Raw genomic sequence first — 22826 nt, forward strand, 5'->3', positions numbered from 1 at the left:
CAAAATTTAAAGCTGCTTTTGTCTAATTCATGAGACTACAGATTCATGCACAGGGAATAAGTTAGTACCTGTAATCTGTGAATTTTATTGATATTCCTTTGGAAGAAATGACTTAGTACCTGGAATGGGGTTTTTCTCTCTTTAGCAGATTGTGCAGTAGAAAAAACATGGGCTTTCTTTGTGACCTTGGTCACCACCCTTCATTGCATTTTTCCAAAGTAGGAGGCATCTTTAGGTGTCCCTTAACTCTAAGGGTCTACAAATATCTGCACATAAAAATTGTAAGAGACTCAGATTACAATTTGCTATTAAACTTGTCCCTATTGAAATTTGGGTTCGAAAGGTAGTAATGCTTTGTGGGGTGTCTAGATAACTTTTTCACATGGTTTGTGGTTAGCTCTTAACCTTCACATCTTGCTATGTGGGAGGGAAGTGTTATTATTAGACAAGGCAATTGTACTCAGGAGCATACATTTATTTGATATCATTAGTTAGGCATGTATGTGAAATACAAGTTTACATTGGCAAGTTCTTTAAAACAAAATCTGACATCTTTGCCACCTGGTGCGTGAAAAAAATAATCATTTGAAAAAGCTTATTTTTAAAGTTCCAGTCTCATTATATTGGTGTAAGAATTCAAAATATTGAGGCTTAGAATAATTTGACCAAGATATACGTACTTTTTGTATAGTAAGCATTATAGTGGCAGGAAGGTTGACGAAGACATGATCCTTGGATGTAGCAAGGAAAACAAAACCCACAAACAAATAATTGTAGGTTGAGAGGAGTTCAGTGAAGAATTACTTCTTGCTGCAGTTGTTCATCAGGGAGGACATAATGGGTACAGTAATTAAATTAAATTTTAGAACTGAGTAAATGATACATAAAGTTGGAGGCAAGGCAGAGAAATAAAGGTGCCATCGTGGAAAAGAGCAAAATTTTGGCCATATTGATAACTCATGTGAAGCTCAACATGAAAGTTCTAGATGATCAATTAGGAATGATAGTACACTGAAGCCAAATTGTGGAGTGGTTGATAGATAGTCAAACTAAAAGGGCTGGTACGTGATTTTGTTTGCAGTGGGGAACTGTTGGTGATATTGAGGAATAACATATCTTGATTAAAGAATGATTAATTAGACAATTCTATGCTCATGAATGTTGAAAGCTTGATTGCAAGATCTAGCAGAAGAGCTCAGCTGTACCTGTAAAGGATACATAGTCCCTCCATCTAGGAATCCTCTTCAGTTGATTTTTGCTGTTTAGGAAAGGGTAGCATGGGGGTGGTAAGAGTGCACGAGGGACATCTGTGTAGCCAGACACATCAGCTAAGTCTCTGGCGATGAAGGATGCAATAGGTATTCTACCCAGGTGGTCCTCATTCTGAAGTTGCAGTGTAGACTAGAGGATGGATTTAAGAAGGAAGAATTCAATGACATGCAGACCAATTTCAGGTTCCTGCAGAAAGCTAGGCAAGCATTGCGTCTGCTCTATAGCATGGCAATGGAAATGGGATGAGAATAATTAATTCAAGATTCTACAAAGGCATGTGTCAAAGCATGCAGGTAAAAAGGTCACACATAAGATTATACTCTAGGCTTGAGTTTCCCTTATTGGTTTAAGGGAGGCATGAAAATATTCGTGAGGAGGAACTGATATTGGTGGGAGAAATAGGAAAATCTCTGTTTTAAACGTGGAAATTGGAGGTACAAGAGAGACCCGTATGTAGAAATGTCTAATGGGCAACTGGAAGTAGAAAAATGGAAGCTAGGGCTTCTGGATTCGTTCCATAAAGGAATAATGATTGAAGCCATGAGAGTGAGGAGAACCTAGAAAGAAAAACTGAAAAGGAGTGAGACAGCATTGAAAGCATAGGAGGAGGAAGAGACAACCAAGAAGATGGGAGAAGCCAGAAAGATAGAAAAAGAATAATTGAGCAGTGCCACACCTGCCAAGGGAGAAAGACAGCGGTCAAGGACTGAAAGACTAGAGAGAGAGAAAAAAAAGTTGTATGTTTACCACGTAATCACTGACCATCCCAGAAGAGGAATTTCAGTTGTTGGTTCAACAGTGGGGGATGTACCAGATTATAAGTGATTAATAGATGAGGAATTGAAAAGTAAAGATAGCCAACTGAAAAGATTCTCCATAAAGTTTGCTGGTGAAAGGGAAAAAAATCAAATCCTTGAATGAGCAGAAGGATTGTTCTCTTCTTAGAATTTACTTTTTAATTTGCATACGAAAGTTTACTGATTTGGGCGTGTAGAATTCATTCAGTTTTGTCAAATGTATAGTCATGTAACCACCACTGCGATCACGGTCCTGAAGAGTTCTTTCATCCCAGAGAATTCCTTCATCCTGCTTCTTTGTAATCAGGCTCTCCTACCTCGGGCAACCACTGATCTGTTCTGCATCCTACTAGTTTTGTCTCCAGAATGTCATAAAAATGGACTCAGATTCTGTGTAATCTTTTGAGTCTGAATGTTTTTCACTTAGCATAATCATAATGCATTTGAGATTCAAACGTGTTGTGTCAATAGTCGTTGATTGGTGAATAGTTTGCTGTTGTGAGGAAGTACCAGATTTAAATCCATTCACTTGTTGAGGAATATTGTTCTTCTTTGTAGGATTTGGCGATTATGAATAGTGCTGCTGTCCTACTGTAAATATTAACATACAAGTTTTTCTCATTTATCTAAGGAAAATACTTTGGAGTAAGATTGCTGGCTGATATGTGTTTTTAAGAAACTACCAAACTGTTTTCCAGAGTGACTGTACCATTCTGCATTCCTACAAGCAATGTACGTCAGTTCTAGTTGCTCTACATTCTTGCGAACACTTGATATTGTTAGGTTTTGTTTTGTTTCAAATTTTTTGCAGTTCACCAAGTTCTTTGAGTAAAGCAATATAATTACCTTAAAGTAAAATAGCGGCTTTCTAGATGCTAAATGATGCTCGCTTGAGTTAGGAAAACCTGTGGAGGTTGTGTTCCCAGAGTCCAAGTGGACTTTTTTTTTATTTGACTCTGAGATTATTGGCTCCTTTATTCTTTTTCTTCCATAGTATTTCTTATTTCCTGTGGAATCTGCATGCTAAAGATGGTTATGAACAAAATGTGCCAATATGTAGACATCACAGGCCAATCCAAGTTCTTTTCTCCCCCTTAATGTCTTCCTGTCCATTGATATATGGCTTTCCAGAATTTGGAAATAACTTTTTTTTCAGTTAGAAAACTGGAAATATTGGTCAGATAGCTTGTTGTATGGTCCTGGTTATTAATCCCTTGTTGGCAGAATCTACATTACCAAACTGAATACTTAGTGTAGGTTCTCAGTTTCTGAAGTATACTTGCAATGGCCTTGTAAAGTTCTGGATAATCTATCGTTGGACATTTAACCACCATGGTCTGGGAGTCTATGTGATAAATGTGTATGGGATTTAGGCTTATTTTCTAGAAAATATAGTTTTAAATTTTGTCTAGCTCTTCAGTGGTTGGTGCCTTCTGCCTCTAATATCTTAGCTCTTGCAATGTTCTAAATTATAGGTGTTCACAAATTTAGATGGCATTGGATAGTTTTTCTCTGTTCATTAAATACTATTCTTTTTAGTATCTTTATTTTTAGAAATAGTCAGTAAAGAAGAATCTATAAAATTTTCTTGTATTAGGTGTCACTTCGAATTTTGATTTAAAGAGTAATATATTTTTGACAGCAAGAATTCACTGCATTCAAGTTTCTCATCTTTAAAACTCCTACAAAAAATTGTTGTGAAAGAAACAATTGTGAGAAAACGTCAACAAGTGACATGCCTGACCAAATAACCCAGATAAATGTAGGAATGCAAAACGGAGCAGAAGGGAAGCTGAGAAAATGTGTTTGTTATATGTGAACCGGGCTTTGTAAACGTTATTAGTAAAACAGTGTATATTTAAGTTTAGAGTATTCATAGCTGGGGTTTCTTAAAATTTCTTCTGTAACTTTTTTTTTTTTAATACTATGAAAACCTTCCATTTGGAGTTGGCTTTCTGGTAAAGAGAAACACCCTTTGCTGTGGCATAACCTCTTGCATATAAAACTTGTATCCCTGACGCTGTGTTGGAAGTACAAAAGAAGCTATCATCTAGGAAAAGTTTAAATTCCAAGGTGACATTCTAGGAAGAACCCCTTCTGTCAGTGCCTTTACTCTCCAACAGAAAGCCTGTTTGGGTGGCAGCAATGTGCCTAATAATTGGCTTTCGCAAAAACACTTGGCTGCTTCTCAAGATTTGAATCCAGGCTTCTGGTTCTCAGAAGCTCCTGACCTGACTCTAGTGTGGCAAACACACCAAACAGGACCTGGCTGTCTGCTTCCTGCATTCTAGCTAGATGGGTTTCTATTCATGGTAGGTTCTCTAAATTAATCACAGCCCTGGTGGGTTCATTTAAATGTAGTTCACTCCGTGGGCATAAGGTTAAGTTGTTGAAATGATTATTGAGCTCATGTAATGGAACATCATTGGTTCACAATCTTGGTAGTGACTTAAAAATCACCTGGGGACCTTTTAAATATCTTGATGCCCAGGCCACTCCCTAGGCATTTATATGAGAGTCCCTAGGGGTGGGAGCCAGTGGCAGTATGTTTTTAAGCTCCCTGTGTGCTTCCATTGTGCCATTGAGTTTGAGAACTACTGGTTTAGATCCACATGCGTTCTTGTGCGGGGAGCGGGAGCTGAGACCCTGCATTACACTCTGTAGACCAGCCCTGTTTCCTCTGTCTATAAACACTTGGCATTAGTATGACCTTCTCCTTGACTCTCTCCCCTTCTGTCTTACTGCATGATCTGAGGCTAATATCCTTTGGGCTGATCTTTCTGTCCCTTCTCTTTTTTCTCATCATTAGATGTTACTCTATCTAAGGCTCAGTCTGTTAACTTCAGCTCTTTTCATTTTGCATTTTTGCTCAGCTGTATTTTTGGCTTTGGACATCGCCTCAAATTAATATCTCTGGCTCTACATGTCAAAACTTCTAGAGGCACTTGTGAGTTGCATTTGTGTGTGCTTGTGAGGTTTTGTGGTGCAATCAGTTGTGATTTGAAGCTTTTTCAGTGTGGTCTTACCTCTGGCAGAACTGACGTCCTATTTTCTCCTCCTTACACCTGGTGTTTGCATAGACACAAAATTCAGGACAAAAATCAAAAGAGCAGTAGGGGATATTGAATGGGACTGGTCCCTAAGGAAGAGGATGAATATCTTTTTGTTTTTGTTTTTCTTCTCAAGATTATACTGAAACTAAGCCCATGTGAACCATATGGTTATATGCTCATGTAAATAAAAAGTTTTATTCATATGCTTTGTAAAGTGATTTTGCATAAATCCCAGGCAGAGTATTAGGATCTAACACAGAAATAGAAGAAACGGCTCTGCAGTAGAAAGAAAGCATTAAAATAAATTGAGAAATGGGGAATGGAGCTATATTTAATCTCAGAGACCTATGAGAGAGTATATACCTTTGAAAAGAAAACCCCATAATCTTATGATCCAGTGAAACCTCACAGTGAAGAACACTAGTTTGCCATTCCAGATTGAATCCGTAGTGGTCCAGTTGTACCTATAGTAGTTTGCTCTGAGGATGTCATTCCATTTATTTACAAACTGACCAGGTCTGACATTTGGCTGCTGTGCTACTCACTAAAAAGAGCCTGGAGAAAAAATGGTCCCAATCATCAACCAACTTGTGAAACACAAATCTAAAGAATATACCATGTTTCCCCAAAAAATAAGACCAGGTCTCATATTAATTCTTGCTCCAAAAGACACATTAGGGCTTATGTTCAGGGTATCTCATTCCGAAAAATCATGCGAGGGCTTATTTTCCGGTCTTATTGTTGGGGAAACACTGTACATGATTAGAGGCATATGTCTTTGTGAAAGCATTGGAGGATTCAGTAAGGCACTTACGAGAGAGTGTAAGACTTCAAGAAGGTTTTTGGAGAGAGAAAAGCACAGAATGTCAGAAGAAAAGAGCAAAAAGCTGTTCTAAATCTGGTTACTGGCTCACAAATAAGCCTGTAGCCACTCTTAAAATATTAAAATTTATATCATTTTTCAGTAAAAGAATAATATATTAAAAATAAGATAGTATTGTATATAGTAATACACTTAACACTAGCATAAACCCAGGCATATGGAGTTCAGCCACCTGGGAACTGGGCATTCAGAACCAGTTGTGAAGTGTACAATGACGTTTTGCTTTACAAAGCACATTGTTGTTTTCTATTATAGATGTACCTATCTGGAAACATGTTCATGGAACAATTTGCAATGTTGCAATTATTTTTAAAACAAACATCTTTTGGTTGTACAAACCTCCCTCTTTTTGTTTGTAAACAGCAAGAACAAGGTCTTTTCTCAGTGAGCTGGATAAAGCCTGGCTCTGGGGTCTGCCGTGGATGCTGTTTGTTTTAAGGGTTTCAGGGCAAGTCTCTTCCTCAATGCCTGTGTGGAAACCGGAACCGGGCAGCACTATCCCCTGTCAAAAAACTGAGCAGGGAGATTTTTATTATGATTTTGATTTCTCCACTGCAGTATTGCATGTGTCTAGAACAACAGGTTTTCCCTCAATAACACTTCATTGGTTTTGACTAACGACACAGGTTTTTTTGTTTGTTTTTAATACATCAGAGATTTTAGTGCCTTTAACAATGGACGCGTAGCAATTTTGCCTTATGATAAAAAGCAGAATGGACCATTTGTGGTGTTTTAGGACGTTTGCCAAAGGGCCCCTCTTGTCATTCTAATCCTTCCTTAGCTGCCTATTTCAAATTCACATGATTTTTAAGGCAAAGGCTTAAAAACATGGATATGAAAGTGTTATAGAGATGAGGTTTGGGGCAGCCTAAATATACTTATCAACCTGTTCATCCTTCTGAGATGTTATTTCTTTCTATACAGAGCTTCCTAAAATCTCAATAGTGCAAGGTCAGGCAAGACTAAAAGAAGATGTATTAAAAAATCTTACTGGGTTGCTAGTAGTATCTAGTTCTTGGAAATTAAAGCTTCATATCTTTTTTAAAAAGCAGTGATTGATTTATTAAGAATCTTTTGGGCTTAGCAGTTGCAAATTTCAAAAGCTTCTGATTTATTTAATTAATCCTAAGTGTATTTGTCTCTTATCTGTATAATTTAGCTTAAGGCTATTGGTGTTCTTTTTGGTTGGTTGCTGACAATTATTGTGGATGCATTACTCCTTTTCAGTGTGGGCTTTAACTGAATGAAAATGACCAAACCTCAAACTTACCCACTATGGTTACATAATTTGGCATATTAGGCAGTTCCTTCCTCTAGGTTCATTTCATAGCTATGCCAGAGAATTGTATATAATCTTTTTTTTTCCAGAGTTGGCTCTAGTCAACAAATAAACCAATAGCTATATAAAGTTTTCATACCTCAAACCTTCATACACATTTTATTTTCTCTTGAAAAATGTCTTACTTGACCCCCATCCACATCCGCATACCTACATACTTTAGTTTCTTCCAATTGAGTGGAGTTAGTTTACAACAACAGGAAGATTTTTTTTTAATCTTCATATCTGTACTTTCTAAACCATTTAATGTTGAGACAACCAGATGGCTTGTTTCTTATAATGGTAAAAGGATTTATTTGATAATGCTTTGAAGCTGGCCATTATTGGATTCTCAATGAGAGATCATTAGTGAAAATAAAGGGGGATTTAATAGGTCTACTCTGAGATGTTCTGACCCCAATTTATGAATGTTATTTTAACAGAGTATTGAAATATTGGGAAATGATTTGAGTAAATAGTATTCAGTGATGAATATGGTCATTGACATGTAGAACTTAGATTTTTGAATGGCATGTTTTCATTTGCAGCATTCTGATTTCAGTGTGGGAATGAAGTATCCATATCTCTCTGGGGTCACTGACCATGGTGGTTCATTTTATGTCAACTTGGCTTTGTGACAGTGCCCAGTTTGTTTTTCCAAACACTAGTTGCTGAATAGGTATTTTACAGCTATGATTAACATTTATAACCAGTTGACTTTAAGTAAATGACCCTTGATAATAATATAGTTGATGGCTTTAAGAGCAAAAACTGAGGTTTCCCAGAAAAGAATGAATTTTGCCTCAAGGCTGTAACATAAACATTCTGCTTGAGTTTTCAGCCTTCCTTACAAATTTTGGACTTGCCACCCTCCACAGTCACAGCAGCCATTATTCCTTAAAATAAATCTCTCTCTCTCTCTCTCTCTCTCTCTCTCTCTCTCTCTCTCTCTATATATATATATATATATATATATATATATATATATATAATGTATGTATTTTTCTCCAGAGAAACAGAACCAAAAAGCTATTGGAAAACGCTGACTGATACATTGACTCTCAAAAACAAAATCAATGGCTTTTCCCCCAGAACTATGCAAAACATTTTAATTAGTTTTCAAGAGACAAAATGTTTAAAATTAGTTTAATCTAATTTTTAAGGTAGAAACAGAGGATATTAAACCTTCATAAATTGAAAAAAATCTTAATTATTCTCAGTTTTAATTTCAGGGAGTTTTAGGAAAAAGAATTGGGAACAACAGCAAAGTATCAAAAGGTAGGATTGGGGAGAAGTCTCAATATATTCCAAAGCACATTGTTCTTCACCTGTCCCATTCTTTACTGGCCTAAAGATTTAGGGCTGTCACTCTCCTTAACATGTTTGTAAGGTGATAAACTGAGTTGGTTTACTATTCTTCAGTATTGCTTTTTCACTGACAAACCTTAACTCTCATCTCTCAAGTCACGTAGCCATAGAGGTTCCATCCATAAAATATTGTGTCATTGAGGGAAAACCTGCAATGTCTTATTCATCTTTATCTCCCCTTCCCTAGAGTTCTTCACATAGTTGGTTTTGGTTTTCATTAAGTTGCACGTAGGTGAGAGAGTGAGGGAAGTCTGTAAATGGCAGGTGCAAAAATTATAGTGTGGCCCTCCTCTAACCAGGACACCCAGAGAAGCTTCCATTGTTTTTGTTATTTAGCTTTAAGTCTCAAACCTCTGGGGGCATCAGTCTAATGAGTAAAACCATACAACTGCAAAGCTGCCTACAAATGGAGCCATATGAGGTCTAAGCACTTGCACAGGTAACCAGTGACAACAGGGGAAGGGCTGTCTGAATCTCTCTTGGCCTTGTTCCCTCTGCCTGACTGTGCTGAGGGTTTCCATTTTCATCAGGTCATGGAATCGCAGGATCAGAAGAGACTCTAGAGATCTAAAAATCCAACCTGCACACATGCATTAATCGAACACATCATCCCCGATCAATGTGTATGCGTAGCTATCTTCAGTGGTGGCAAGCACTGCTTACTACATTCTGCTAACTTCCAGTCAGCAATCCTAGGGCTTCCGGAACTACAGGCAAAGTAGAAACCTTTCCATATGTTAACCTTTAATTCAGTTATTTTACTCTTCAGAGTCTTGTCTTATTTCCTCCATAGGAAAATGCTCCTTCTTTCAAATCATCCTCCTGTTCTGTGTGGCCTAGAATCTTGATAAGTCCTAGGCTGCTCTCTTCTGAATGTGTTCTAATTTATCACCCATTTGAAATAGCTAGCTCAGACCCCGTGATCTGAGGACCAGAAAGTACGGAAGGCTCATTCCCCTTATTCAACATCCTGGACGTCTGCTGATACCCCACACACACCCCCATGATGCTGTTAGGATTTTTACCGCCTCATCACGCCGACAAAGTGTAGTGAGCTTACTATCGAAGGACCTTTCTTCCTGTGTCTGCTGAAGCTCTGATAAGTATTCATTTTGTATCTGTACAGTTTCACTTTTTTAATATAAGAAGAGGTGTTCAGATGTACAGCTATTAAATTAATCATTTTAGCTATTGCCCATTATTTCAATCTGTTGAGGTCATTTTGGACCTGATACTTGTCATCTCTCAGCTTTGTTTTTTCTACAAATATAAAACCCTGTTCTCATCTAAATCTTTAATAAACACATGAGCCACCTTTCCTTTCCAGTGCCCATGTCTCTAGCTTCCCCAGACTATATTGCAGGAATTTGGTATCCACACTCACCCCCTTGAAATAAGTCTCCCACACGGCCAGAGGGTGCCTGTCAAGATAACAAATGAGCAATTCTTGTATTCCTGCCTTTGCCATCTATCCCCACGGCCTCCACTTGAGATCCCTTTTCCCCACCTGGACAAAGCTGTTATGTAACTGGTTTTTCTTAAGTCTCACTCCTTCTCCCTTTCAACCTATCTTATGCCAGCTGCCAGACTGGTCTGTTTGGGTCACATATTTACTCATCAGCACCCCTTAATAGTTCCCATTGCTTTGTTTCATGGGAGAACATTAGGATTTGGCTGCTGCCTCCTCTCTGATGTCACTCTCGAAAGCACTTCCTGCATTCTTGACCTGATTTTACCACTTCTAAGCAAGGCAAGGAGCCACCCTTCCTTCCTTCCCTCCTTCCTTCCCTCCTTCCTTCCTTCCTTCCTTTTTTCCTTCCTTCCTTCCTTCCTTCCTTCCTTCCTTCCTTCCTTCCTTCTTTCCTTCCTTCCTTCCTTCCTTCCTTCCTTCCTTCCTTCCTTCCTTCTTTCCTTCCTTCCTTCCTTCTTTCCTTCCTTCCTTCTTTCCTTCCTTCCTTCCTTCTTTCCTTCCTTCTTTCCTTCCTTCCTTCCTTCCTTCCTTCCTTCCTTCCTTCCTTCCTTCTTTCCTTCCTTCCTTCCTTCCTTCTTTCCTTCTTTTCTTCGTCCCTTCTTTTCTTTTCTGTTCTGTTCTGTTCTGTTCTGTTCTGTTCTTTCTTTCTTTCTTATGGTGTGGCTCGAAAATAAAACTAAACACGTAACTGCTCACAGACCAATGATAAATTAGAAAACTTTTAGAAACTCATTGCTAGACATCTGCCTGATCCTTCTGTTGAACCCAGTGATTGATTTCTTTGCCTCATTTTAAATCTGTAAAATTGGATTTCCAACCAATTAAGGTAGTTGTGAAGGAGGGGACATTCAGTGCACATTTTAACTTTTGTCAAAGAATTCAGAAGTTCCTGTCATGTACATTAACAAACTGAGTTCAAGTTTAATATAGCATTTTGTAATATTTGCAACTTGGCTAGTGATACCTAATGTTTAGGAAAGGGTTTAAGAGAAAGCTTAGTATTCATACCTTACGTTCAGATAAATGAACCCTCGGGGTTTTAAATTTGTTTATGGTGGAGCAGACACGGGAGAATGGATTCTACTGGTGCTGCAAAGTGTTCCCATGCAGCGAAAATTTACAGAAATGTTATAAAAGGCACGTAGGAACCTAGTACTTCCTGGTTGATGGCCCGTCACCACTAGTATAGTAGTATTTACTGTTTTTCTTACATGCCTGTGAACAAAAGGCGGTAAACTAAAGATCAAAGCAAACCTGCCTTTTCATTTTTCTTTCAAAGGAGCAGTCTTTCTTCATGCAATATTTCTTTGTCCAGCAGTCTATTGGAAGCTCTGCATAATGCTGCAAGGTGGCAGAGTGTTGTGTTTTTATTGCCCCAGAAGCCATCAGGAAGTGGCACCATTCTAGGAAACTGAGGGAACCCTTAAACTTTAAGAATGGGAATAGGAAACAACCAGCTGGGACCCTTTGATTCCATGTCAAGATGCTCTGGCTTTGTCATTTTCAAACCATATGAGGTTTTTTTTTTAAGTTGCATTAACATGGATTTCTAAGACTCTTGCCACAAGTAAATTGTAGCTGACCTTGGGGAGATGCAGTAAATATTTAAAAGGTTACTGAAGTCCAGTAGTTTTGAAGACTTAATCATCTCCTCTAATGTAGAAATGTGGAAACACATTTTTGCACTTCTGGGCTCCACGGAAAAGTAACATATATGTTACTTTTGAAGACTTAATCATCTCCTCTAAAGTAGAAATGTGGAAACACATTTTTGCACTTCTGGGCTCCACGGAAAAGTAACATATATGTATGTATAACTGTAATTTCCAGTGACTGGTCATTCAATCCAGCGGTAATAATTTGTTTTCAACTACAGTCCTTAATTAGTACTACTCAGGCTCTTTTCCATTTCAGCAATGTTTTTGTAAAGCTCACTATGCTTTTAAAAAAGAAAATCTAGGTCTGCTTCTCACTGGTGAAGCAGACTTCTCTTTGCAAGAGGATATTCTTGGGATCACTCATGGACTATGCTACTTTCCAATTTTATAGTTACAACACGATCTTAGGAAGCCTAACTATGAACAGAAGCCTGAAGGTGTATGTGTGTGTGTGTGTGTTTGTGTGTGTGTGTGTGTGTGTATGTATGCATGTATGCATGTGCCTGCATGTGTTTAGTCATTTACATAACACTGTGGCAGTTAGGTCCCAGTTATGCTCTCACTTCCCCTGCAGATCAGCAAGTTTGACGGTGTTTTGTACTCACCCATCTCACAGGTTCGAGCTAGGTCAGAGGTGCCCAGCAGCCAGAGATGATGGACAGGCATAAATTTGTTGTGTATTAAGAGAAGGGCTTGGTGTGGGGTGGGGTGGGAATAGCCTTTGCACAAGAGCCTGTTGTCCTGTTTCATTCATAGTGGTGATGAGTAGTACCATTTTCACCTATGATTGTGAGTACATTTTATGATTATACTGCAAACATTTTTTTCTCTGTATAAAGAGTCTAGTTGTAAAATCTACCCTTTTGCACTAGGAAGTGTGTCATTTCTCTCAAGTTTGTACAAAGTCTCCATTAATACATCATTTATTTTTACAATTTAAACAAAACAATTACAAAACCGAATTGACTCTTGGAAGCCTGCGTATACTGCTCCCATGGGGCCTGATTTCAGATTCTGTATCTGCAGGTGACATGCAAGGTCAGTTGCACCATATCAAATTAGAAACACTTATTAGTGCTGGGGAACAGTAGAAGAATTCAGAGTGGCATTCCTTTTACTTCTGGAGATATTTACATGTAAGTCCTGACCATCCCCCTTTCCATTTATGCTTTCATTTTGGGTTAGTGCGTAAAAAAGAAAAGACCCCATGTCTCTATAGGAGTCAAGCCACTGTATTCTGGAATTATATAAGAGTTAATCCCTGTATCCATTAGACTGGGTTTGAGCTTTTAGGAAACTAATCTCAAATGTTTTAAATTAGGTAAAAAATGTGTACTTTATGGGAAGAAAAAACTCCATCCTTTATTATGATGATTTGATTTGGAGTGTTTGCTTCCCCATGGCTGGTCACAGCTGTGACTGGCTCACAGCTAGTTGGTGGTGGAGTCAGGATTTACAAGGCTGCAGGACAAAAGCATCTTGGCTTTAGAGCGAGTAGGCCTGGATTTAATCTTGACTCAGTGATCTAACTAGCCATGTGACTTTAACCTCTCTGAGCCTCGGTTTCCTGATCTGTCAGGCTATTGTAACTAACAAATATATCATATCTAATGCACCTAGCACATCTAACATAAAGTTGCAAATGTTCCCAGATGATGGGCCATTATTATAGTCCTTTATTTGACCCCACACTGCCTCATGGGTTGTATGGTGGTGGCAACTTTTGGCCTCCTTTCATTTCCCCTAATAAATGCTTTTAAGTATAACTATACTTAAAACAAAAGAAAAAAACATTTTGGTGATTTTTTTTCATTTTTTATTACAAATCTAAATTTTCCATGAGACCTCTCAGGCTAGAGTGTGACAAATCCCAGCTTTGTCGTTGAGGGGTATTCCACTGAAGTTAAGAGGAGGAAAACTATGGCTGGTCTCATTTCCAGTCCTCTGTGTCCCAAAGGGCCTGTGATCTCTCTCCTGGTATCTCTCTCCTGGTATCTCTCTCCTGGTATCTTCATTCTGCTGGATACCTTGAGTGCAGCCACAGACCTTAAGGAGGGCTCCTTCGTAAAATTCGTAATCTTATCTGGACAAGATTTTGCTTTGCTGTTATATTTTTCCCGTACAACTTTTGAGGCCATCCTTGAAAGTAACAGAATGGACATCTTCTACAGAAATCATCTGAGTTTCAGTGCCCACGTTGGTTTTAAAAAGCCACTCTTTGGAAGGTTTTCATTTTCCTCCTAGGCCGCCTCATAAATCTTGTCATCTCTCTCTTTTTTTTAACTCGGAAGATAGATAAAAAGATGCCTTTTTCTTTAACTTTACTTCTTTTAGTAATACTTCTGTTAAACTCAGCAGAGATGATCAGAAGCTGTTAGCTTTATTTGAGTGAGGAACATTTTTGAATGTAATTTGTCATTTGCTTGAGACATAGATTTTCACTTTCTCTATGGAAAGTGAAGTTTCAACTGTGTGTGTGCGTGTGTGCGTGTGTTACCAGTATAAATACTAACCTGACTCTGGAAATAGAAGAAAGAAACTAAAGTATATTTGAAAATATTTTTATTTCACAAAGATGTATGTGTAGGATGTTGGGCTTATATTTATTGATCCTCTGATTAAAGGAAAATAGGAAATTTTAAAAAATCATATTTAATTGAGAAAAAAGGGTATACGAAAACAGAGTGAATTATGGAAGTACATTAACCAATTTGTAGCCACTGTTTATTTCTTAAACAATAAGATCTTGAATGTTTGAGTTATATATCTCCCCTTTCCTTCTCTCTCTATATATTTCCATCTCCATAGAAGCTACAGAGTGGGATCTAGGTTCTAAATTATGTCGGCCAAATATTTGTTGTAAGGCGAGCCCTGGACTAGGAAGAAGGAGATTTAAACTTTCATTATAGACCTGCTGCCAACTAACATTTAACCTGTACAAGGAATTTCAATTCATGGGCCTCGGTTTCCTTACGTGTGAAAAGACACTCATTGAGAAGCTTTCTCAGACTCACTGAGCTCCAAAAATCTATTTTATTTTATTGTAAATACCATGTTTTCCTGAAAATAAGACCTAACCAGACTATCAGCTCTAAGGCATCTTTTGGAGCAAAAATTAATATAAGACCTGGTCTTATTTCAATATAAGACCAGGTATAATATAATATAATATAATATAATATAATATAATATAATATAATATAATATAACATAATATAATTAATATAATATAATTAATATAATATAATATAATGTAATATAATATAATAAAATACCAGGTCTTTTTGGGGAAACATGCTACGTATCTCATTCATTAATGTGATTTTCAGTAAACTCCATGTCTGAAATTTCTTGCATTTCTCCAAGCAACAGCTCTAAACACCTGTTAACCTAATTAAATCCCTCAGCCTTTGAAAGGACTTTTTTTTTTTAGCACGTTTTTGCTAACCGTTTAGTACATTTGCAGCACTGGGCAGGGCAGTAGGAGTAGATTAAAAAAGTAGAGGTATTCCTAGAAGGAGTTGCTAGCTAAACTGGAAACACCTTGAAAATAATTACAGAGCAAAAATGGACTAGTTACAACAAATGTATTATAAAATATAATAAAAGCAGCTGATATTTATTAAGCACTTCTTACTGCTAGCACTACACTCATTTAATCCTTGCCCCTAATCCAATAAAGTAAATGATGTCATCACCTCAGTTTTACAGAGAAAACCTATGCACCAAGAGACAAGTGAATTGTTCAAAGTTACCCTTCCACGCAGAGGATTTAGAAAGGATGTCTTTCTTGCCTTACCTTTGGGTGCCCTCCTGGATCAGTAGGTTTAACTATTAAGAAAAAGTTAAGAGAACAGTCTGGGTGGGAAAATTCCTTTGGACTTTCTCAGCAGACTTGAGTTTGATTAAAAGGCAAAAAACAAATATTTTCTTAATTTGGTGGTTAGAATCTTTTAATGTCATTTATTGTAAGTTTAATTTTTTTTTTCTGACACAGCATAAATTTTTGGAAGCCTAGAAATGAAGAATTTTAAAATGAGAAAGCTTTTTATTTTAGGGGAAAACAATAATCACATGATTGCGTGCTTTGGAGAAAACAGTCCAAAAAAGGACTCAAATTGGGTCAAGTGTTGAGAATTGCACAGCACTGCTGGTAGTGATTCTTCCAAAGCACCAGGAGTTCGGGGTGGGGGTGGGGGGTTGCTGGATATAATCGAGACAGATTTTTGTTTCCCTTTGGAGTACAGTTACAGTGTCTCATTTGTATCTACTTGCCTTGTAGAAGATGTGTCCCAAATTGTGGTCTCTGTGAGAGACCTTCCTCTGCCTGTCTTCACTGGAGGGTCTTGGGTACATGGCCATGCTGGTCTTTGGGACAGGTGTGGCCAAACCTATGTTTATACAGACTTGAGGGTTGTAAGAATGTTTGGAAAGCTGGGATGTGTTACTCCGAGCAGAGTGAGCTGTGGCGGTACCAGTCATGCCTTTATTCATCCAGGGACTTGCAAATATTGTTACAATGGAAACCCTGGCCTTCTTGCCTTGAGCCCCTTTCTTCATACTGAGCAGTCTGCTGCTGCTTGTGCAGGCAAAACTCCATTTCTCCTCCCATCCTGCCGTTCCTGCAGCTAAGAGGAAGAGGGAGCTGCCCAGCTGGCTGCCTCGCCTCACACTGTAACCCTCTGCTGGTGAGTTCCCAGGACCAGCCTCCCGGTAGCCCGCTGCTTCTGGCTTCTCAGCCCCTCTCCGCCCTGCCCGGGAGATGGAGCTGCTCCCAGCCCTCTTTGATTAGGACATGTCAGGGTTGTCAGGGTAACTGCTAACGGCAGTGTATTATATTTTCCCCTCTGTGCTGTATGCTGAATATTGTACTGTGCAGTAGCAGGAAGAAGATTGGGAAAAGGTGCTGCAGCAGGAAGAAGCTGGGATCTGAACAGGTTAGGCAGTGGATGGAGGCATCTGAACCTGCGTGCCTTTAAAGTGTGTGTGTGTGTGTGTGTGTACGTGCGGTCTAGCCAGCACATGTGCCTGTGGGGAGTAAGTGGGAGGGGGCTTGTAGGGCAGGGGGGGTTGCTGCTAGGTGAGGGGGAACTGCAGGGCCTTAGTTGCCAAGTGGCTGGTAGTATCTGTCAGCTGTCTGCACACTGTTTACCCATAGGGGATCTATTACAAGTGCTCAGATGAACTGGCAGCTTAGAAACTAGCAGCTTCCTGGGAGCTGCAATTACATAAGCATATATTTTTAATATATAACAATAATTGAAAAACAAGTAGCAGCGGTATGCCTGGATCAGCTACAGCTCTCCGACAAGAGAGACTGAAGAAGACCAATGCAAGGCCAATTCCCCTTGGTTTATTCACCATTAATGAGGAAGACGAACAGCAAAAGAATGGAAATTCCAGAAGACCGAAAGGTATGCATTAGCTCTACCCTTTGGTCAGAGCCTGCCCATTTCCCATGCTGCCTATAGCACATTCTACAAACTGTGTTGGTGGTGCATGCTGTGTGGAGTGGCCGCCTGACAAACTTTGCTGGTGATATTTACACACTCTAGGCTGTGTATGCGTGAAATGGAGAACAGATTTTGCAGATTTGGGAGGTTTGAGATCAGCTGCCTTTTTGACTTACGCTACTTTCTTGGCCGAGAGAGCTTTAATTTTCACGTGCTCACTAAAGCAGTTACCAAGGACTCTGTCCTCACCAAGAGGAGGAGATATGAGTTACCAAGTTTTAAATGAACATTTCCCCAGCTTCCTTAGTTTCCTCAAGTGATTTCTGTTTAATGAGGTGAGTTTCTCTTTGAGACAGATGAGTTTGAGAAAGGGATCTAAGAGTGGAGCCTTTGCAGGGACACAGAGGGTCAAGATGGTAGTCCCTTTCCTAGTCTGAAATGCCAAGAGCCGGGAGAGGAAAACAAACATAGAGTGTGACTATAGTGGGAAGCGAGAGAAGACCATGAGGTTTCATAACTTCTGATGATAACTTTACTCTTGAACATCGTAGAGAGGTGGAAAGGTGCCGGGTACAGAAAAAACAGGTTTGCAACTTGTGCTGCTCTAATAATGGTGAAATGGAGCAGCAGCTTGCCCGGCATCATGAGTTGTCATGTATTGCATCATCTTTAGCTTCGTCTCATACCTTCCCAGGCTACGAACTACCAGGGCTGTAATTATCGAAGACGGCAACATAATGCATTTTTGAAGAAGGGTATTAAGGCTTGCATTTTAAATTCCCCAGTATCTTCATTCTTGCAACCTTTCCCAAAAATACATAAGCTGTTCTCTTAAGTTAATAGGTTATCAGTTTTGTTGTTTCTGGGTGCTGATTAAATTTTAGCTTGCATTCAAATTGTTCTTGGATATCGAATTTTCTTCTTTGTGGTACAGAGCAGTAGCATGGCAAAGTAACAAGCAGATATTTAAGCAATAGTAGAATGAGTGTTTAAATAGAATCCAGTGTCTGACGACTCTGGCTTTCTTTTTCCTGGGTCCTGAAAGAATTGCAGTTTGCTTTTATTAAATACAGAGGGTGGCAAAAAATGTATACACGTTTTAAGAAAAAAACTGTATTAAAATTGTGATACTCAATATATACCGATAACAAAAGATGAATACAAGTCATGTGTATATATGTATTTTTGGCACCCCCGGTATAATTGAAACTGTCTACTTTAAACCCAAAAGTATATATTTTACATCATTTAAAAAAGACTGTATATTGAGAAGTTTTAATAAGTAGACTCTTCGTACTGTAGCTGATTTTTACTTTACTATCAGACGTAGCTTCTGTTTGAGGACCAGACGACCTCAGGAGTCTAATGATGCTATAAATCGAAGGTGACTTAGCTGATTCTTTCATTTGCGCATGAATTAGACAGTTGAACCAGAGTGTGCTCTTGATGAAAACGCAGTACTTTAAACTGTTAGCAGCAAATTATTTGCCCTCTTGGCAAGAGGAATATTCACCTTCAAGTCTAGCTCTGTCCATCAGTAGAACAATAATGGCCCTGTTTTACATGTGCACTGTCCAGTATGAAAACCACTAGCCACATGTGACTAGGAGCGCTTGAAATATGACTACTACAACTGAGAAAGTGATTTTTAAATTTTAATTAATTTTAGTTAATTGAACCTTAACTAGCCACATGTGGCTGGTGGCTACCTTATTGGACAACGCGGTTCTAGTCTATAGAGCCGGGACCTTCCAAATTTGCATCCTCACTGCTTTGTCCATCCTTAATTGCTTCCTGGTGCCAGATATGGTTGGGTCCTGAAATGAGTGTGCCTATTAAAAAGAGCTTCATGAAGCAGACAGCCTCTTCCCTGCAAAGCAGCACAGTAATGTGGATTTAGAGGCAATTTCATTTTTCTTTTTCCACTAAAATGTTATTGCCTGCTCTGAATAGGATTCTTACCAGGTTCCTAGGTGCCTATACCATCTTTTACAACTTTTAATGGACTTCTGTTTTCTAAATTATTATTTTCAAGTCATTATATTATAGAAATATAATACACAGGTTATCTTTCATGAGTGACTAGTCAGATAAGCAATCAGAAACCTTGTTTTTTTCTTTTCTGCCCACTCCATGGTCTAATCAGCCAACCATGTCCAAACCTAGTTTTCATGCTTAGAATGTTTGTTCTGTCATAACTAGGAATAAAGAAGCTTGCTATCTAAATTCAGTAAACTAAATGCTTCTGTTCAGGATTACCCTGGGTTAATGACAAGTTACCTCTTTCCAGGTACTGTCCTGTGGGGTAACTATCATAATGAACTCAGTAGGAATGAACATGTTGATTACGATCTGGATTCCCATTGGTGGCTTTAATGGGGTGGGTGGGGTGGGGTGGGGTGGAGTGGGGTGAGACAGTAGTTTGGGTAGCTTGTAAACTGGACCAATTCTTGAAGGAGAGATTGCTCTCCCATGTAATGAATAGGAATGTAAATGTTTTACATGCCTTGCTGTTACTGACATGTGACGTTTAGAGAGTAATTGGGAGTGAGCAGAGGCTTATGCTTTTGCTCTTACATTTCAGAACCCAAGCCTCAGTGTAATGCTGACCTTAGGACTTAGGAGAAATTGTTTAGGGATTGCAGCGACTAAATACCCTTGGATGTGTTTCAAGACAAACCTGCCTTATGGTGAATTTTGCTGAGCACAGTGTGATTATTAAATAATAAGACATTTTCTCCCTAAACCAACGTTTGTTAAATGCTCCGTCTTTGCAGATTACTCTGCTGGGGCATTGTGGAAGTGATGCAAAAATTACTGACATGGTTTCTGCCCTCAGAAGTGTTTAACTGTCTAGTGGAAGATGACAAATATGTACAAATAACACAAGAATATAAATGAAATGAGGGGAAGGGCTGGTAATATGATGAAATGATCTATGCACACATCCATGCCGTTCTCTAGACAGTGAGCTTCTTAAGGGCCAGGACCACTTCTTTTTATAAGTACTAAGTGCTTTGCAGAGTGCATGGAACATTATTGAACAGAGGTAAACTTAACATTCAAATACAATTTTCATAGGTTCTGAAGGTATTTCTAACGTAGGAATTCTAAGAAATGTGGATATCATTAGATTTGTCCTCCTAAGATAACTACTTTGAAGGAGACAGAACTCCATTTGGATGTGTCTGCTACATTACTCATATTACTCTCTACCACACTGCATTTATCTAATTGTATATCAGGGATTGTACTATGTTCTGTTGTTTTCCATTATACTAGTCATCATTTTTGGTGGAAAAATGAAAGTATACGTTTATACAGTAGTATTGACTACTTTGTTAATATCTAAGTTAATGCCTTCTGTCCCTTTTGTTAGCTAATTGCAGGTTAGATTGTAAAGAAATAAAATTTCTCCTTGAGATCGGGACACAGTAGTTCTGAGAAACTGTTCTCCTCCCTCACCCTCTCTCTCCCTGTTTGTTAAAATGTGTATTTACAGAGTTTTCAGTGTCTTTTCTTCTTTTGACTTATCCACTGTAAAGGGAGAATTTCTGCCAGTTAAGCTTTCCAAATGAAATATAATCTACCTTTTCACCAGTCATATTCCTCTTGGATAGGTGATGATCTAGCAACTGAAATGTCCTCTTTGTAAATCATGACTCTTTTTCTTTTCAAAGAGGAGTGTTATGTCAAGAAGTGTGAATGCCACTCTAGAATCATTCTCACACTTTTCGGTGTTTCTTTTCCTCTTTTGTTCTGTAAGACTTGGTCTGTTGTCTGTTCCCAATGTCCTTGTTTGTGCCATTTTGGGACTAGGCAAAAGGTTTTAGCAGTAGAATTTTATATCTGGTGAAGCAAAAGTGTAGTTTAGGAGAACAATACTATCAAAGATCCTTGTTATGAGGAAGAAATCTCAAAGTCAAATTGATTGGTGTAATTTCTATTTGCTAGAGAGACCATAAATATAATGTTTTATTCAAAGCTTTTATATAAAAGTGATAAGAATAGGAGATGTCAGGAATAAGGCTCGCAACATCTAACGTGTGGCTTGTACTCGCTAGATTTTTAAGTACCTGTTGAGTGAGTGTAACTGTCTCCCAGACATTCTGTATTAGTAGAAGTAGAAATTACCATATGTACTACAGTGTACAAAGGGAACATTATTTAACCTGTACACAACCAATTTCTTTTGTGTAGTGAGGTACCATATATATAATGGAATTTGTTTGCTGTATAAAATTAAAAGGCTTAAAAATTGTGTTCCTGTTTTAAGAGCTATAATTGACAGCTAAAATAGCTGACTGTTCCAACCATAGGAACCAGACACAAGGTTTTGGTGAGGAATCTCCCAGCTGATAAATCTTGGGCATTATTTATTAGAAGGTTAAATTGAGTATCCATTTCCACTAACATCAGCATATCTCCAGGAGCAACTTTAAATTTAATTTCTTGTTACCAAAGATTTTCCAGGTGACCTGCAGACACCTTGACATTGTTTTTAGCAGAAACTAATACCTTCACAGCAACAAAGGTCATTTTATTGAGAGAGTCCATTTTAATTCTCATAACTTCTAGGTGTTTAGAAAAAGCCCAGTTTATGTTGGCCTCTCTATATGTTAGGTTTATGTTCTAGATTTGCCGAAAAGACAAGACATATCCCCATTATATTAATACCTCAGCTCCAGATGCAAAGACCCAAAGTGCATCACAGATGGACATAAAACATTGTGTTTGAAACACTTCCCAGAGCCCCACCGAATATTTTTGCTCACTATAAAATGCCAAGTTCTGTTTTTAGGCTATCTGCCCAGTGATGATTTTGTTAACTGAGAGAATTCTAATAGATTCTGTCTAGATTCCAAAGAATTTTCTGTGCCAGGTCCAGTGTGGAGTGTCAAATGAGAAAGGAGCTTAGGAGTATAGACCAAGGAAAATTACTTGCACAGTTTTGATCTTGCATGTATATGGTTCTTGGGTCTAGATTCTTCCTTAAATTAAAGATGCAGGCCTAATAAAGTAGTACCAAGATATCCGGTGGATTCAGTGGAATGTGTCATCCTAAGACCATCATTGGGAACAACAGTGTGGGGGTTGGGGTCACCTCTGGACTCCTCATAGGGTAACTTTCAAGATCAGGAATCAAGTACATTTGTCAAGAAGTGACATTGTGTGGGGGCAGAGGGGTGGAATCTCTGTCAGCCCCTTTTAAAACCTTCCCAAACAAGGTGGCACAAAATCAAAGTAAAAATGCAGCTTCAAAAGAAGTCTTCTCCCTTGCAAGCAAATTGTTGCCTCTGGTCCCCTATACTATAGAACCACAGACATTCAGGAACGTCAGTGTACGTGGTGGGAAATGTTTGACTAGGTGGAGTAGTAGTGAGTGGCGACAGTCCAAGTTTGCCACATTTGTTAGAAATTCAGACTAAGTTTGGGGTGAGAGACTACATGATGAGGCAGAAAAAGCACTGCATGTGGAAATAAATAGGCAAGTGACTGTTATTTAACCTTTCCAAGCCTCAGGTTTCTCAGCTGTAATATGAGATTAATAAA

The 22826-nt window shown here is 38.5% G+C and overlaps 1 protein-coding gene across 12 annotated transcripts in view; it reads left to right on the forward strand.

Annotated features, from left to right (window-relative positions):
* MAP7 (microtubule associated protein 7) overlaps window positions 1-22826 on the forward strand; it is a 154140-nt gene that overhangs the window by 3365 nt on the left and 127949 nt on the right. For 4 of the 12 annotated variants that reach the window (XM_081044708.1, XM_081044716.1, XM_081044718.1 and 1 more), the window contains exon 1: window positions 16980-17234. The exons of 4 other annotated variants lie outside the window; for them this stretch is intronic. In XM_081044708.1, coding sequence (XP_080900834.1) covers window positions 17102-17234 — 133 coding nt within the window. In that variant the 5' untranslated portion in view covers window positions 16980-17101. Of the gene's footprint in view, window positions 1-16631; window positions 16758-16978; window positions 17235-22826 lie in introns of those variants that run through there. 4 more of the 12 variants (XM_081044715.1, XM_081044711.1, XM_081044714.1 and 1 more) reach the window with 3 other exon arrangements.

The sequence above is a fragment of the Rhinolophus hipposideros genome (assembly GCF_964194185.1).
Source record: "Rhinolophus hipposideros genome assembly, chromosome: 3".
Taxonomy (NCBI): Eukaryota; Metazoa; Chordata; class Mammalia; order Chiroptera; family Rhinolophidae; genus Rhinolophus; species Rhinolophus hipposideros.